General features: G+C 39.4%; 1 protein-coding gene across 1 annotated transcript in view; it reads left to right on the top strand.

Annotated features, from left to right (window-relative positions):
* The window catches only part of grik3 (glutamate ionotropic receptor kainate type subunit 3), a 283742-nt gene that overhangs the window by 153894 nt on the left and 114508 nt on the right, over positions 1 to 15340 (top strand). Inside the window, exon 5 of the mRNA XM_057834915.1 lies at positions 5442 to 5495. Coding sequence (XP_057690898.1) covers positions 5442 to 5495 — 54 coding nt within the window. The remainder of the gene's footprint in view (positions 1 to 5441; positions 5496 to 15340) is intronic.

Here is a 15340-nt window from a genome sequence, read left to right as displayed (position 1 = left end):
GCTGTCAAATAAAGTGTTACCGGTTAACATACTGTACTGGCCCGGATATAAGACGGTGTTTTTTTGCATTGAAATAAGACTGAAAAAGAGGGGGTCGTCTTATATTCGCGGTCTAGACATTATACCCATTCACGACGCTAGATAGCGCCAGATATCATTGAAGCGAATGCTGAACTTGAGGAGTAATGTTCTGTCATGACAGAGCTCAGCTGCTCTTTTTAGTTTAACCGGTTTGCATTATCTTATTGCAATGTTTTTCTTTATTCAGATTTGTTTCAAGACTACAGTTACAGTTAGACCCCTTTTTAATGATTAATGAAGTTATTGCAATTTTGTTGTTTTATCACAATGGATTGGTTTTTTTAAATTTCAAAAACCAGAAGCCATTCATTTACAAATGTGATTTTACTTTAGTTTACATATTTAAATGTTCAGATATTAAGATTTGAATGGGGCAAAATAACATGCTTTTTCTCTCAAATATATAGTTATAATCATTTGTTTCAGATGTACTGTTATTATTTTCTGTATAAAAATTAATTTGAGGTTCAAAAAGTCTTTTTCAAACTTGAGTCTTGAAAAAGAGGGGGTCTTCTTATAATCAGGGCTGTCTTATATTCGGGCCAATATGGTAGTTTGTTGTAAATATCCCATAATACAGTGAGGACAGCTGCGGCTTATACTCCAGTGCGGCTTATCTATGAACAATCTATGGCATTTTCGTGTCGAATTTGGTGGGTGGCACCTTATAGTCAGAAAATTATGATAAATCGTATGCAAATAATACACGCACAATACTTATGCGATACAGTCAGTAATAAATGAAACATAAAAAGATAACAATTGACAGAATAATACAAACACCTTTATATAGCTACTGACTAAAGCCTTGCGTACAGCCAGTATTAAATGATTGTCGTGCACTTCAATTTTCACTTCTCAATTCAAGTGTTTGCCTCATCTAAGACAATGAGTGCAATGCGGGCCACTTAATCCATGCAAGACACAACAGATGTGTGTGTGTGTGTGTGTGTGAGAGCCGGATAAAATGCCTATGATGCCATTATATTTTAAACATGCTTTCAACATCCAACACTCACAATGCGGCACATGTACTTATACCTACATATACACACACACACAATTTTTTTTGTGGTACCACAATGCCATCAAGTTGTCTGCACGCACTCACATCAACAAGCATCTGTCAGCTCGCGTTCCGTCTGGCGCTTGGACGAGAGAAAATGAGAAAGTGTGTCCCCGGTGATTTGAAACAACAAACAAACAAAAACCACAGTCGAATTACCGCCCTTTGTTGTCAAGTGCGAGCTGAGCTATTTACTATCAGAAACGCACTTGTCGGTAAACAGAGAGCGAAAAAAAGTTTGGTACTTTAGCTTTGGCTGTCTTTGGATACATGTACAGTGGGGCAAATAAGTATTTAGTCAACCACCAATTGTGCAAGTTCTACTTGAAAAGATTAGAGAGGCCTGTAATTGTCAACATGGGTAAACCTCAACCATGAGAGACAGAATGTGGAAAAAAAAACAGAAAATCACATTGTTTGATTTTTAAAGAATTTATTTCCAAATTAGAGTGGAAAATAAGTATTTCGTCACCTACAAACAATGCAAGGCAAGGCAAATTTATTTATATAGCACAATTCAACACAAGGCAATTCAAAGTGCTTTACATCACATGAAGACCATAAAAATCACATTTAAATCAACACAACGTAAAAACCAAGACAAAAGATTGCATTTAATCACAGATTAAAAATAAATAAATAAAAATAAAACAAAAATAAAAATAAAGCAAAAACTACTACTAATAATAATCATTGAAATCAGCAATAGAGATAAGCACAAGAGGAATAGAAGGCAGGTAGATTGAAATATATAGACAGTTATGGATATGCAGTGCTAAACAAAAGCGTTTTTAGCCCTGATTTAAAGGAGCTAACAGTTTGAGCATACTTCAGACGTTCGGGTAACTTGTTCCAGAGGTGAGGAGCATAGTAAGTAAATGCTGCCTCACCCTGCTTGGTTCTTGTTCTTGGAACATGCAGAAGACCCGTTCCAGACGACCTTAGGGGTCTAGATGTCTCATAGGAATCTAACAAGTCAAGCATGTATTTTGGTCCAAGGCCATTAAGTGTTTTGTAGACGAGCAGTAGTATTTTATAGTCTATCCTTTGACTCACTGGAAGCCAGTGTAGCGATTTCAAAACCGGTGTAATGTGGTCCAGCTTCCTTGTATTTGTGAGGACTCTGGCTGCAGCATTCTGTACTAGCTGCAGCTTCCTGACTGATTTTTTTATCAAGACCTGTAAATATACCGTTGCAGTACTCCAATCTGCTGAAAATGAATGCATGCATAAGTTTTTCCATGTCTTGTTGAGTCAGAAGCCCCTTAATTCTGGTTATATTTTTTTAGGTGGTAATAAGCGGATTTAGTGACGGACTTTAGATGGCTATAAAATTTTAGGTCCGAGTCAATAATTACGCCAAGGTTTCTGACTTGATTTGTAGCTGTAAGTGACATTGTGCTAAGTTGGCTGCTTATCTTTGACCTTTCCTTTTTTGGCCCAAAAATGATCACCTCTGTCTTCTCCACATTTAACTGGAGAAAATTCTGGCACATCCATTCATTGATTTGATGAATGCATTTACTCAGGGAGACTAAGGGACTATAATCATGTGGGGACACAGAAATGTACAGTTGTGTGTCATCTGCATAGGCGTGATAGGAGATGTTCCATTATCTGAGCTAACGGAAGCATATAGATGTTAAATAAGAGTGGTCCAAGAATTGACCCTTGAGGGACTCCACACGTAAATTTGGTTCGTTCTGACTGATAGTTTCCAATTGACACAAAGAAATCCCTATCATGTAAATAGGATGTGAACCACTGAAGAATAGTGTCAGTAAGCCCTACCCACTGTTCCAATCTGCTGAGTAGTATGTTGTGATCAACCGTGTCAAATGCGGCGCTGAGATCCAATAGTAGCAGAACAGATGATTTGCCTGCAGCGGTATTCCGACGTATATCATTTAGGACTTTGATAAGCACGGTCTCGGTGCTGTGTTGTGGCCGAAATCCAGACTGAAATGAGTTAAAAAGATTGTTTTGGATCATAAAAGTCTGGATCTGTTCAAACACAACCCTTTTGATAATTTTCCCCAGGAATGTCAGATTTGATATTGGCCTGTAATTATTAATGGTTGAGGCATCCAGATTAGTTTTTTTTTTAGGAGAGGTTTTATTACTGCAGTTTTTAAAGTCTGAGGAAACTCTCCTGTTTGGAGGGAAGTATTTATAATCTGAAGTATGTCTGGGGCTATGCAATGAAAAACAGTTTTGAAAAAGTTTGAAGGAAGGATGTCAAGGCAGCATGTTGTGGGCTTTAATTTCGACACAATTTGTGTTAAAGTGGCATAGTCCAAGAGGCTAAACTGTCTAAGATTGACGTGGGGGACATTTTGGGAGGCATTTAGTGTAACATTTGTTAATCCGGAGTTGCACACAGTCTGTCTAATCTTTAGTACTTTGTGTGTAAAGAATGCTGCGAAATTATTACAGGACACCTCAGATGCCAATTCCTGAGGTATTGATGCTTGTGGGTTTGTCAGTTTGTCAACAACAGAAAATAGTGTGCGAGTATTGTTGGTGTTTCTACTAAGGATCTCTGAAAAATATGATTGTCTAGCATTTTTCATTTCCTGGTTGTATTTGCGAAGACTCTCTTTGTAGATATCATAAAAAACTAGGAGTTTGTATTTTCGCCATCTGCGTTCTGCTCATCTACAAACTTGCTTTTGTTTTATAGCTAGTATGGCATTTCTCCAGGGTGACCTCTTCTTTCTTGACAAAGTTTTTGTCTTAATCGGGGCAATAGTGTCCATTACAGTCATCACACTGGAACTGAAACTATTTACAAGTTCTTCCACTGGAGCTATTGTAGGGGTTAATGATGAGGCATAGGCCTGTGTGAATAACGCACATGTGTTATCACTTATGTAACGCTTCCTAACAAGCAAGATTTCTGGCTGTCAAAGAGGTCTAACTTCTTCTAATGAGGTCTAACAAGGCTCCAATCGTTACCTGTATTAATGGCACCTGTTTTAAATCATTATCGGTATAAAAGACACCTGTCCACAATCTCAGTCAGTCACACTCCAAACTCCACGAAGGACGAAGAACACCAGAGACAAATTTGTAGACCTGCACCGGTCTGGGAAGACTGAATGTGGAATAGGTAAAACGCTTGGTGTAAAGAAATCAACTGTGGGAGCAATTATTAGAAAATGGAAGACATACAAGACTACTGTTAATCTCCCTCGATCTGGGGCTCCATGCAGATCTCACCCCGTGGCGTCAAAATGATAACAAGAACGGTGAGCAAAAATCCCAGAACCACACGGGGGGACCTAGTGAATGACCTACAGAGAGCTGGGACCACAGTAACAAAGGTAACTCAGTAACACAATGCGCCGCCAGGGACTCAAATCCTGCACTGCCAGACGTGTCCCCCTGCTGAAGACAGTACACGTCCAGGCCCGTCTGTGGTTCGCTAAAGAGCATTTGGATGATCCAGAAGAGGACTAGGAGAATGTGTTATGATCAGATGAAACCAAAATAGAAAGTTTTGGTTGAAACACAGGTTCTCGTGTTTGGAGGAGAAAGAATACTGAAATGCATCCAAAGAACACCATACCCACTGTGAAGCATGGGGGTGGGAACATCATGCTTTGGGGCTGTTTTTCTGCAAAGAGACCATGATGACTGATCTGAAGGACAGAATGAATGGGGCCATGTATCGAGAGATTTTGAATGAAAATCTCCTTCCATCAGCAAAGGCATTGAAGATGAGATGTGGCTGGGTCTTTCAGCATGACAATGATCCCAAACACACAGCAAGGGCAACAAAGGAGTAGCTTCGTAAGAAGCATTTCAAGGTCCTGGAGTGGCCTAGCCAGTCTCCAGATCTCAACCCCATAGAAAATCTGTGGAGGGAGTTGAAAGTCTGTGTTGCCCAATGACAGCCCCAAAACATCACTGCTCTAGAGGAGATCTGCATGGACAAATGGGCCAAAATACCAGCAACAGTGTGTGAAAAGCTTGTGAAGAGTTTGGCTCCATTATTGCCAACAAAAGGTACATAACAAAGTATTGACATGAACTTTTGGTATTGACCAAATACTTATTTTCCATCATGATTTGCAAATAAATTCTTTACAAATCAAACAATGTGATTTTCTGTTTTTTTTTCCACATTCTGTCTCTCATGGTTGAGGTAATTTCAAGTGGGAGAACTTGCACAATTAGTGGTTGACTAAATACTTATTTGCCCCGCTGTATCTGATTGGAGCTCAACAAGCTCCGCCCACATTTTGATGATTACATGATTAAAAAGATTTTCTCCGTTGTTTATTACCAGGCCCAGACCATGGGGATGATGACAGAGTACTACCACTACATCTTCACCACTCTGGTAATGTACCTCTTTTAATAACATTGGCTGCCATTGACAGCGATAGCCGTCCAATGGATTGGATGGATGTCTATCCCCATCAATGTTAGCCAATGATTTTATACAAAATGTTCTAATCTTTTGTGTATTGAGTCCTTTTTTTGATAAACAGCAGCTAATTGGGCAGTGGTTTGGATACACAGTTACAGAGTCATTTTCTTTGACGACCTGAAAGGCATAATAGTGCGGCGAGACAAACACGCCTCTTTTATGTGCCTCGACAACGCGCATTCTTTTGAGGTAGCGCCATTGAACACATCAGTGGAAAATTAAATGTGGCTTTCTAAGCTTGAAAAACACTACAATGTAATCGTCTGCATGCCTTTATGGGGCAAATAAGACAGTCAAAAATGTTTTATGTAAAAACAAATGAACATCTAAATAGCTAAGAGAGAATAATAACAATGACAGGTTTGTGAAAGGGATAACAATAAATCCACACAATTTAGTTGGAAGGTGAAATGTGCTCCATTTTTATTTCTAATTGGGGAGACAAAGAATTCAACTCACAAATAGCAAATAATGCTGCTGTCTTTAGCGAATAACCAATTACACGTTATATAGAAAGACAATGTTATCAACAGCCGCAAATTATTTGATATGCATCAACCTGATTTAAATATAAACTCTCACTTTAGAAACTTTCACTTCAAAGTTTGATTTCTTAAGTATTTCAAGTGTGCTTTTGTGAGCAGATCATCATAAATATTGAGATATCAGCCTAAAACACCTCAGATTTAACAGTTGCCTGTTTTGGCAGATTTTTAAGTTGTTAAAATATATCTCAAATTTGAAGGATTTAAAGCGTAAAGCTGATTTTAAATATCTTTGCAGTTTTGGAAAGCTCGTCAAATGCAAAATAAAGATGATTTTTTAGTTTTGGACACAAGTGTTTTGTAGAATTGAACCAACTGTTGCCATTTGACTTCATGGAACTTCCATTTAGGGCTGGGCCAAAAAATGTAATACAATGTTCTTTTTTCCATATCGTCTGAACGCAATTCTTTGAGTTGAGCACATACCTATTAGCTAGAATTATGAGCCTCTAAGTCCTGTTAGTCGCCTTTAAAAAGTCCACGTCCACTCCACTGATTCTTCTAAATCAGTGGATTGGAGTTGGTCTTTTTAAGTCTTTTTGACAAGTTTGAGGCAGTTAGCTGCATATGAACACATGTCCACCCCATACACCCCAAAGAGCTGTCCAAAGACACCAGAGACAGAATTGTAGACCTCTATAATGCTAAATAGAGTTACAGGGGAATTGCCAAGCAGCTTGGTCATATAAGATCCACTGTTAGGGCAATTATTAGAAAATGGAAGAAGCTAAACATTACTGTTAATCTCCCTCGGGCTGGGGCTCCATGCAAGATCTCCCTAGTAGGGTCTCAATGATCCTAAGAATGGTGAGGAATCAGCCAAGAACTACACAGGGGGTGCTACTTAATGACCTCAGATGAGCTGGGACCACCATTTCCAAGGTTACTGTTGGTAATACACTAAGATGTGATGGTTTAAAATAATGCATGGCAGGGAAGGTTCCCTTACTTAAACCAGCACATGTACAGGCCCGTTAAAGTTTGCCAATGACCATTTGGATGATCCAGACGAGTCATAGGAGAAGGTAATGTAGCCATATGAGATCAATATGGACCTTTTTGGTTTTAATTCGACTCATAGTGTTTGGAGGAAGAAGAAGGATGAGTACCATTCCAAGAACACCATCCCTACTGTGAAGCATGGGGTGGTAGCATCATGCTTTCTGCACTTGGGACTGGACTGTTAGGTTTTGTGTTGGTTCCCTCCTAGTGTATCCTTGTAATTGCCATTGATTTCACCTGGTGTACCGCTCCTTGTGTATCCTCCAATCTGCGTCCACCTGTGTCACCCATCTGTTCCTCATTGTCTCGTTACCCTTTGTCTGCGTGTGTATATAAGCTCCCAGTTTCTTTTCAGTCCTTGTTGCGTCATTGTCAATGTCAGTGTCTATGTCTCTGTCTAAGCCAAGATCCTGTCCAAGCCCTCGTGTTCTAAACCCTCCGGTAAAGTAAGTTTTGTTTGAACCTTGCATTTTTTATCCCCAGTACTTTTGGTTGTACTTTGTGCTTTTGTTAGTTATCATTAAAACGTTTTTGAGATCACCACCACTTCCCTGGCTGCCTTTTGTTTCCCTGCAATTGGGTCCACACAACCTGCCTGCCCAGCAAACCTGACATGGATGACTGCACTGTATTAAGGAGAGAATGACCAGGACAATGTATTGTGAGATTTTGGGGAATAACCTCCTCCTTTTAGTGAGTGCATTAAAAATGGGTCGTGACTGGGTCTTCCAACATGACAATGGCCCAAAGCAGACAGCGATAATAACCAAGGAGTGGCTTTGTACCGCAGACGGGCCTGGACGTGTACTGGCTTCAGCAGGGGGACACGTCTGGCAGTGCAGGATTTGAATCCCTGGCGGCGTTTTGTGTTACTGATAGTAGCCTTTGTTACTGTGGTCCCAGCTCTCTGTAGGTCATACACTTGGTCCCCCCTTGTGGTTCTGGGATTCTTGTTATCATTTTGACGCCACGGGGTGAGATCTTGCATGGAGCCCCAGATCGAGGGATATTATCAGTGGTCTTGTATGTCTTCCATTTTCGAATAATTGCTCCCACAGTTGATTTCTTTACACCAAGCTTTTTACCTATTGTAGATTCAGTCTTCCCAGCCTGGTGCAGGTCTACAATTTTGTTTCTGGTGTCCTTCGACAGCTCTTAGGTCTTGGCTACAGTGGAGTTTGGAGTGTGACTGACTGAGGTTGTGGACAGGTGTCTTTTATACCGATAATGAGTTAATACATTAATACAGGTAACGAGTGGAGCCTCGTTAGACCTCGTTAGAAGAAGTTAGACCTCTTTGACAGCCAGAAATCTTGCTTGTTTGTAGGTGACCAAATACTTATTTCCCACTTTAATTTGGAAATAAATTCTTTAAAAATCCAACAATGTGATTTTCATTTTTTTTTTCACATTCTGTATCTCATGGTTGAGGTTTACCCATGTTGACAATTACTGGCCTCTCTAATCTTTTCAAGTAGGAGAACTTGCACAATTGGTGGTTGACTAAATACTTATTTGCCCCACTGTATGATTTATTATAATGTTACTTAAACATTAGTTATTGTGTTAAAATGCATTAACTAATGCATTAACTTAATGCTTTAACTCACGTTAATTAATATATTAATAAATGATAGATAAGGGGTTAAATGAATTATTGCCATCTTACTTAAACATGAGTTATTGTCTAAAAATGCATTAACTAATGTTAATTAAGGGACCCTTATTGTAAAGTGTTACCAACATTTCTGATTTTTGCTCTTGAAATAGCTCATATCTAATAATTCAATTCCACATCAGTCAAATTGACTTTCAAAAAGAAAGCAATGGATGTATATCCAACTGTAGCACTTTTCAAACCTTTTCCCTTCAGTGACAGCCTTTGACAATCTCTGTTGTCAAACAGTGCATCGCACACATGCAGAGCTCAAGCGTCCAATTGCCACAACAAGAGTCAATTTAGCTTCAAACGTCACTTTTATCACCGTTGTGCTCCCCGCCACCTCCCAAGCGCCGACCCAGCAGGAAGCTATTGCTGCCCCTTGACGCCATGTTGGTGACAAACACGTTGACTGGGAACGAATAGCAGCATGTTCTGTGCCGTTGCTTTCACCCTCTGTTATTGTCTCGTTCTCTTTCACACACATACACTGACTATGCGTCTCTGCGGACTTGGCCAGTCGGTGGTGATAATACGTTATGACATCGAGGCCCGGCCCTGATGTGTGTCATCTTGCATGCTCCGGAGCGTGCTGAATGTCATTGTTTTGACATGCATCATGTCTTTAGAGCATCTCCGCTGCTCTAATGGGTGGGAAACTCCTTATTTTAAAAAAAGAAAGAAACAAAGACATTTTTATGCTTTATGTTGTTCATCTTTAATTCAGGAATATTACGGCAGGAACAGTAGCTTTGATCAGGTAAAGCTGCATCACAGTGTCACACTGCACCGCCTTGATTTGATCCAGAATGTCTTGATACACAGCGAGAGAGGTGACGTTATTTTCCCGTTATGCACCTCGAGGATGTTTGTTATTATTTCACAGACAGGGGCAAAGGCTGACAAATTGTATTTTTAAAAGTAGATTTAGAGGCAAAGCGAGTTGCAAATTGTGTGTTAGTCTGAAACACCTCATGCAAATAAATAGAATTGAACTCTTTTTAAACATAATCTTGACTAAAATGATCAGATTTCATGCAGGGGCAGTAATACTCTGACTTCAGAGTGCCACAATTTATCAGTAACTGTTCATGACAAAACAAAACTTCAATGTGACAGATAGTACAACGGTAGCTTGACATACGATCGCTTAGACACACGATCTTTTCGACATCAACGTAAAATTTGACTCGCCATTTGTTTCTACCTCTGACGCCATACTCGAAATATGACGATTTATGACACAGTTTCTTTGTTTTCCCCAAGACGGACGCATGGCAGATTTTCTTGTGGGAGAAATCAATATGGGTTCCAAGAATGTTAGTGCAGGTGGTGAAAAAAAGGAATAAGGTCAGGCTTACCATTGAAATGAAGATGGAAATGATAGAAAAATATGAGCGTGGTGTGCGCGTCTGTTAACTGGCTCGACAATAAGGCCGTCGAATGTCTGCGATCCCGACGGTCCTCCTCCGACCTCCCTTCGCCAGTCTTTATAAGTTAAGCTGACAATTATTATTTTTTGCAACATCGCCAAAGAAATCACTAGCTTCGACAGGTTTTTAATCATTTATTTTAGTAATTTCTATTTGCAACAATCCCAGCAGTATTTATTAAGAATTTAGTGTAGTTTTTCGAGCTGTGGAATGAATTAATGGAATTATAATGTATTCCTATGGGAAAATTCGGCTTGACATACGACCACTTCGACTTACAAACAAGGTCCTGGAACTAATTAAATTCATATGTAGAGGTACCACTGTATTCCGTTAAATAGACTTCAGTTCAGAAATCTTTCGATGCCGATACTGAAAAGTGTCCCACTGATACCAATACTAGTATCAGTACAGATGCGGCACAAAAATGATGTCAAGGGTATTGGCACGTACAGAGAAATAACGGGGCAATATGATATATATACTTTTCAAGATGTTTTCCATCCGCTAGTCGGCCTAGCCAAGATGCCCACCAGCTGGGTACGCCACCATAAAAAAAAAAGTGCTTGTCATGCTTGCCAAGACATTGCAATTGCAAGATACGTGTCTTATGCCCACAATCAGGGATTTTCTATGATCTGTTTGGAGTTACGAATTCATTCTCCGCACTAAATTGAGGCCTAAAGAGATCAAACCCTCCCAGAAACATAAAGTACAACTGTGTAAAATTTTGCCAAAATCCAGTCCATAGGGAATGAACACACAGAGACACACCCACAAAGTTCCAGTTATACAGTATATAAGTACAGGTAATCATCAGTTTACGAACGAGTTCCGTCCTTGCGCTGGTGATGTAACCTGGATTTCTGCGTAGGTCTGAATTAACTCTTTAAATACTTCAAAACACCCTCTAAAAAAAAAAAAAAAAAAAAAAAACTATCGAAAAACGTGTTATACGACATTGTACTGTCCTCGCCAAGACGTTGGCGCTAAGTCCTAGCTAGACAGCGAGCTAAGCTCCGAAATGACAATGTCAAATGTTCGTGTGGTTTGCTGACTTTATTCCGCTGCTCATGACATCAACACTTGCAGAATGAAGCCAAAATAATATAACATGAATATGTAATATAATATACGGTCCACGACCGTCTGTATCGGGATTGGTTTGATATTGGTATTGAATTGCTGGAGTTGGACAATATCGAGGATATCGGTTATCGGTTAAAAAGTCATTGTCAGACAACTCTAAATACCGTAATTTCCAGACGCAAGCAGTTTCATCCCATTTTTTAGAGGGTGTACTGTAATTTTCCAAATATAAGCCGCTACTTTTTTCCTTCATTTTGAATCCTGCGGATTATAGTCTAGTGCGGCTTATTTGTTGATTTAATTGGGTTAATAGGTTACACTTTATTTGACAGCGGCGTCATAAGACTGCCATAAGACGTCATAATTATGGCATGACATTATCATGAGCATTAATGATTTCTTAGGACAGATGTCATTAAGTGTCATCCGGCAAATTATCCCACTAATTGCATTTATGTTCAGCTCGGATCTTTTACATCCATTCAAAAGGGAGATAATCTGCCTGATGACACAGAATTATGTCTGTCGTAAGCATTCATTAATGCTCATGGCAGTGTCATGACATAATTATGATGGTTTTATGACAGCCTTGTGGCGCCAATGTCAAAGAAAGTGTTACCAAATTCCATAACTGGCCATTAATGAAACAAGTAGCGCTGAAATGCATGCTAGGAGGTAGGCCTGAACGATATTGGAAAAAACTATTGTTGCGATTTTTTGGAAGTTTGCGAAAAAGTGCGGGAAAAAAATTATAGAAATTTTCAATAGATGACTTGAATAGCTGTTTGGAAAGACTTTGGATGACTCACCATCACCACAGTGTACAGTGATCCCTCCTTTTTCACGGTTCATGGGGACCAGAACCTGCCGCGATAAGTGAAAAACCGCAAAGTAGCACACCCCCACCCATTTTTTTTTTTCTTTTGTGTGTTTTTTTGTGCTCAATGTATTTTTTCAGATTTAGCATTGGAAAGAGATACATATATGACATGTTTTTTTCTCACTTTTTCCCCCCAAAGTGATTTAAAAAATGTATATAAATAAATGGTTTTTAAGCGCTTCAAATGTCCTAATTATGATCAGTTTTAAACATAACTGTCCAACCAAATCATTTTTTAACAAGAATAAAGTACTGTAGTAGAAAAATGCTTGGCTTTATTAAATGCTTCTGTTTATCTACCTTAGCTTTGACTCTTGGAGTGACATGTAGAAATTTCAAACTCCTCATGATCACTTCTGGCATCTATGTTATGTCTCCAACGTCTCCACACATATTCATTTCGGCGCGGCTTCCTTGCAGAAACTGTTTAACAAGTTAAACGATGATTGACACATTGCTCCGCTTTGAAGTCCACTTCTTTGGCAAGATCAAAGACAACGAGCATCGTTAACTTTAATAAGCAAGTGCTGCAGTGACTGTGAGGAACAAAGGGCTGGGTGAAGGAAATGTGAGACTGTGCGCAGAGCAGAAAGCAAGGCGTATGTGGATTTAAAAAAAACAAAAAACTATTGCACGTGCTTGCGATGGGACTATCGCGCACATCGCGATGGCGATGTTTAAACGATATATCGTTCAGGCTTACTAGGAGGCATGTTGGACGACAGCAGTGTTGACAGCAGGTGGTAGCAGAGGTTGACTGTCTCCCCCAAAAGAACAGTGATGGCCAAATGAAGCTTTTTGAAGCAATGGTGGTTCATTTGGTCTTATGACAGTCTTATGTTGCCGCTGTCAAATAAAGTGTTACTGGTCAGTATCTGTTCGTGTAAATATCCCATAGTACAGTGAGGACAGCTGTGGCTTATAGTCCAGCGTGGCTTATCGATGAAAAAATGCCGTTTTCATGTCAAATTTGGTGGGTGGCAGCTTATAGTGCGAAAACTAAGTAATCAAATTTTCTTTTTTCAGGTTGTTGCTGCGAAGGCTGTTTTGTTTGTTCATTCATAATTTCAAGATTTCATTTTATTTTCAATTGTTTATGTATGTTTTAATTTTATAAACTCGGGGTGTAATCTATTTGAAATATTACTCAAAAGGTTCACTTTTATTTATTTACACAAATTAAAAAAAAAAAAAAAAAATTCATGCATTTTTTGTTGAAAATTAACAAAACCGAGCACTTAAAAACAAACTGAACCAGAATTACATTTTAGTGTACTGTTACACCCAAGGGCGTAGGTTCGCATAGGGACGGTTGGGACAAAACACTACCAACTTTTCAGGATGCTCAAATTGTCCCCACCAACTTTTAAGCAACTTTATTTGCGTTATGTAATGACTTCAGTTATGTAGGTTATTTATATTGTCTTATATTTTAATTGTTGTAATTGACCCCACCCTTATTAACTGAATTATTTTCCATTATGTTTAGGTTTACATGTACATCTTTTCACTTGCTGAATGTGCCGGTCCATTTTTTTCCATTTTGATTCACTGATGACTTGACCCTCACACACACACGCACATTAGATATTTCTGCCAGCAGTAGCCATTTTTAGAAATGTGAAAAAGACATCATTGTTTTGGAAGTGGTGAACACTCCATTAATTTTGCTACTGTAGGTCCGACCTGCATCAGTGTTAGCATAACATTAAACTGTGTGAACTTGCTAACCTGCAAAACTCAAGTAGGAAGTTGCTTCAAGAGACATGTCCTTCTCTTTGTTTTTTCTACTGGTAACATTAAATAAACTGTGAGAAATGTTGTGAACTCTGCTGGAAACTATGGAACTAGAAAAACGTTAGCAAGAAGGTGGTTAGAGAGAGAGGGGTGCTACATAACCTCGTATGTACAGTGGGGAGAACAAGTATTTGATACACTGCCGATTTTGCTGGTTTTCCCATTTGCAAAGCATGGAGAGGTCTGTAATTTGTATCATAAGTTCTCTTCAACTGTGAGGGACGGAATCTAATACAAAAAAAAAACTGAAAATCACGGTGTATGATTTTTAAATAATAAATTTGAATTTAATTGCATGAAATAAGTATTTGATACATCACAAAAATCGAACTTAATATTTGGTACAGAAACCTTTGTTTGCTATTACAGATACCAAACGTTTCCTGTAGTCCTTGACAAGGTTTGCACACACTGCAGCAGGGATTTTGGCCCACTCCTCCATGCAGATCTTCTCCAGAGCCTTCAGGTTTCGGGGCTGCTGCCGGGCAACACAGACTTTCAGCGCCCTCCATAGATTTTCTATCGGGTTCAGATCTGGTGACTAGCTTGGCCACTCCAGCACCTTAAGATGCTTCTTGCGGAGCCACGCTTTAATTGCCTTGACCAATCAGCGACGGGCGGGTCGAGGGACTTGCGCGCGGAAGTAAACATACGAGGAGAGCGGAGTTTATTCAACATGGCTAGCGCGAGACAGACTGTTGTCAATGACTTGTGTCGATGTGTTTTTGGTAATTTAAAACTGTTTTACCGTGGATTGGAACATATTCTCGGCTCTCCTGTTCGCCATCTGTGTTGTTGTGGAGACGACCTCCGACGCGGAAGAGTGAAGTTGCTCGTTAAGAACACGTCACGCAAATAAACGAATCTGATTTGTCGATTGATTTTGTACTTGCTCGAGAGGCCGTTAATGGGCTGGGTCCCAGACTATACTCTGTGTTTGGAAAAACACAGGGAGAACAGACTGGCCGTGCCAGGCAATCCTTACACAGCTCTTTGGTCTTGGCCATTGTGGAGAGGTTGGAGTTTGTTTGTTTGAGCATGTGAACAGGTGTCTTTTATCCAGGTAACAAGTTCAAACAGGTGGAGTTACTTCCGGTAATGAGTGGAGAACAGGAGGGGTTCTTAAAAAAGAACTAAGAGCCGAAATATTTACTAGTTGGTAATGTATCAAATACTTATTTCATGCAGTTAAACACAAATTTATTATTTAAAAATTATACAATGTGATTTTCTGGATTTTTATATTAGATTCCGTCCCTTACAGTTGAAGAGAACTTATGATACAAATTACATACCTCTACATGGCTTGCAAGTGGGAAAACCAGCAAAATCGGCAGTGTATCAAATAC

Source organism: Corythoichthys intestinalis, chromosome 4 (genome assembly GCF_030265065.1).
Source record: "Corythoichthys intestinalis isolate RoL2023-P3 chromosome 4, ASM3026506v1, whole genome shotgun sequence".
In the NCBI taxonomy this organism is placed as follows: Eukaryota; Metazoa; Chordata; class Actinopteri; order Syngnathiformes; family Syngnathidae; genus Corythoichthys; species Corythoichthys intestinalis.
The sequence above is the reverse complement of the archived record's forward strand: the minus strand, read 5'-3'. Positions and strand labels throughout refer to the sequence as shown.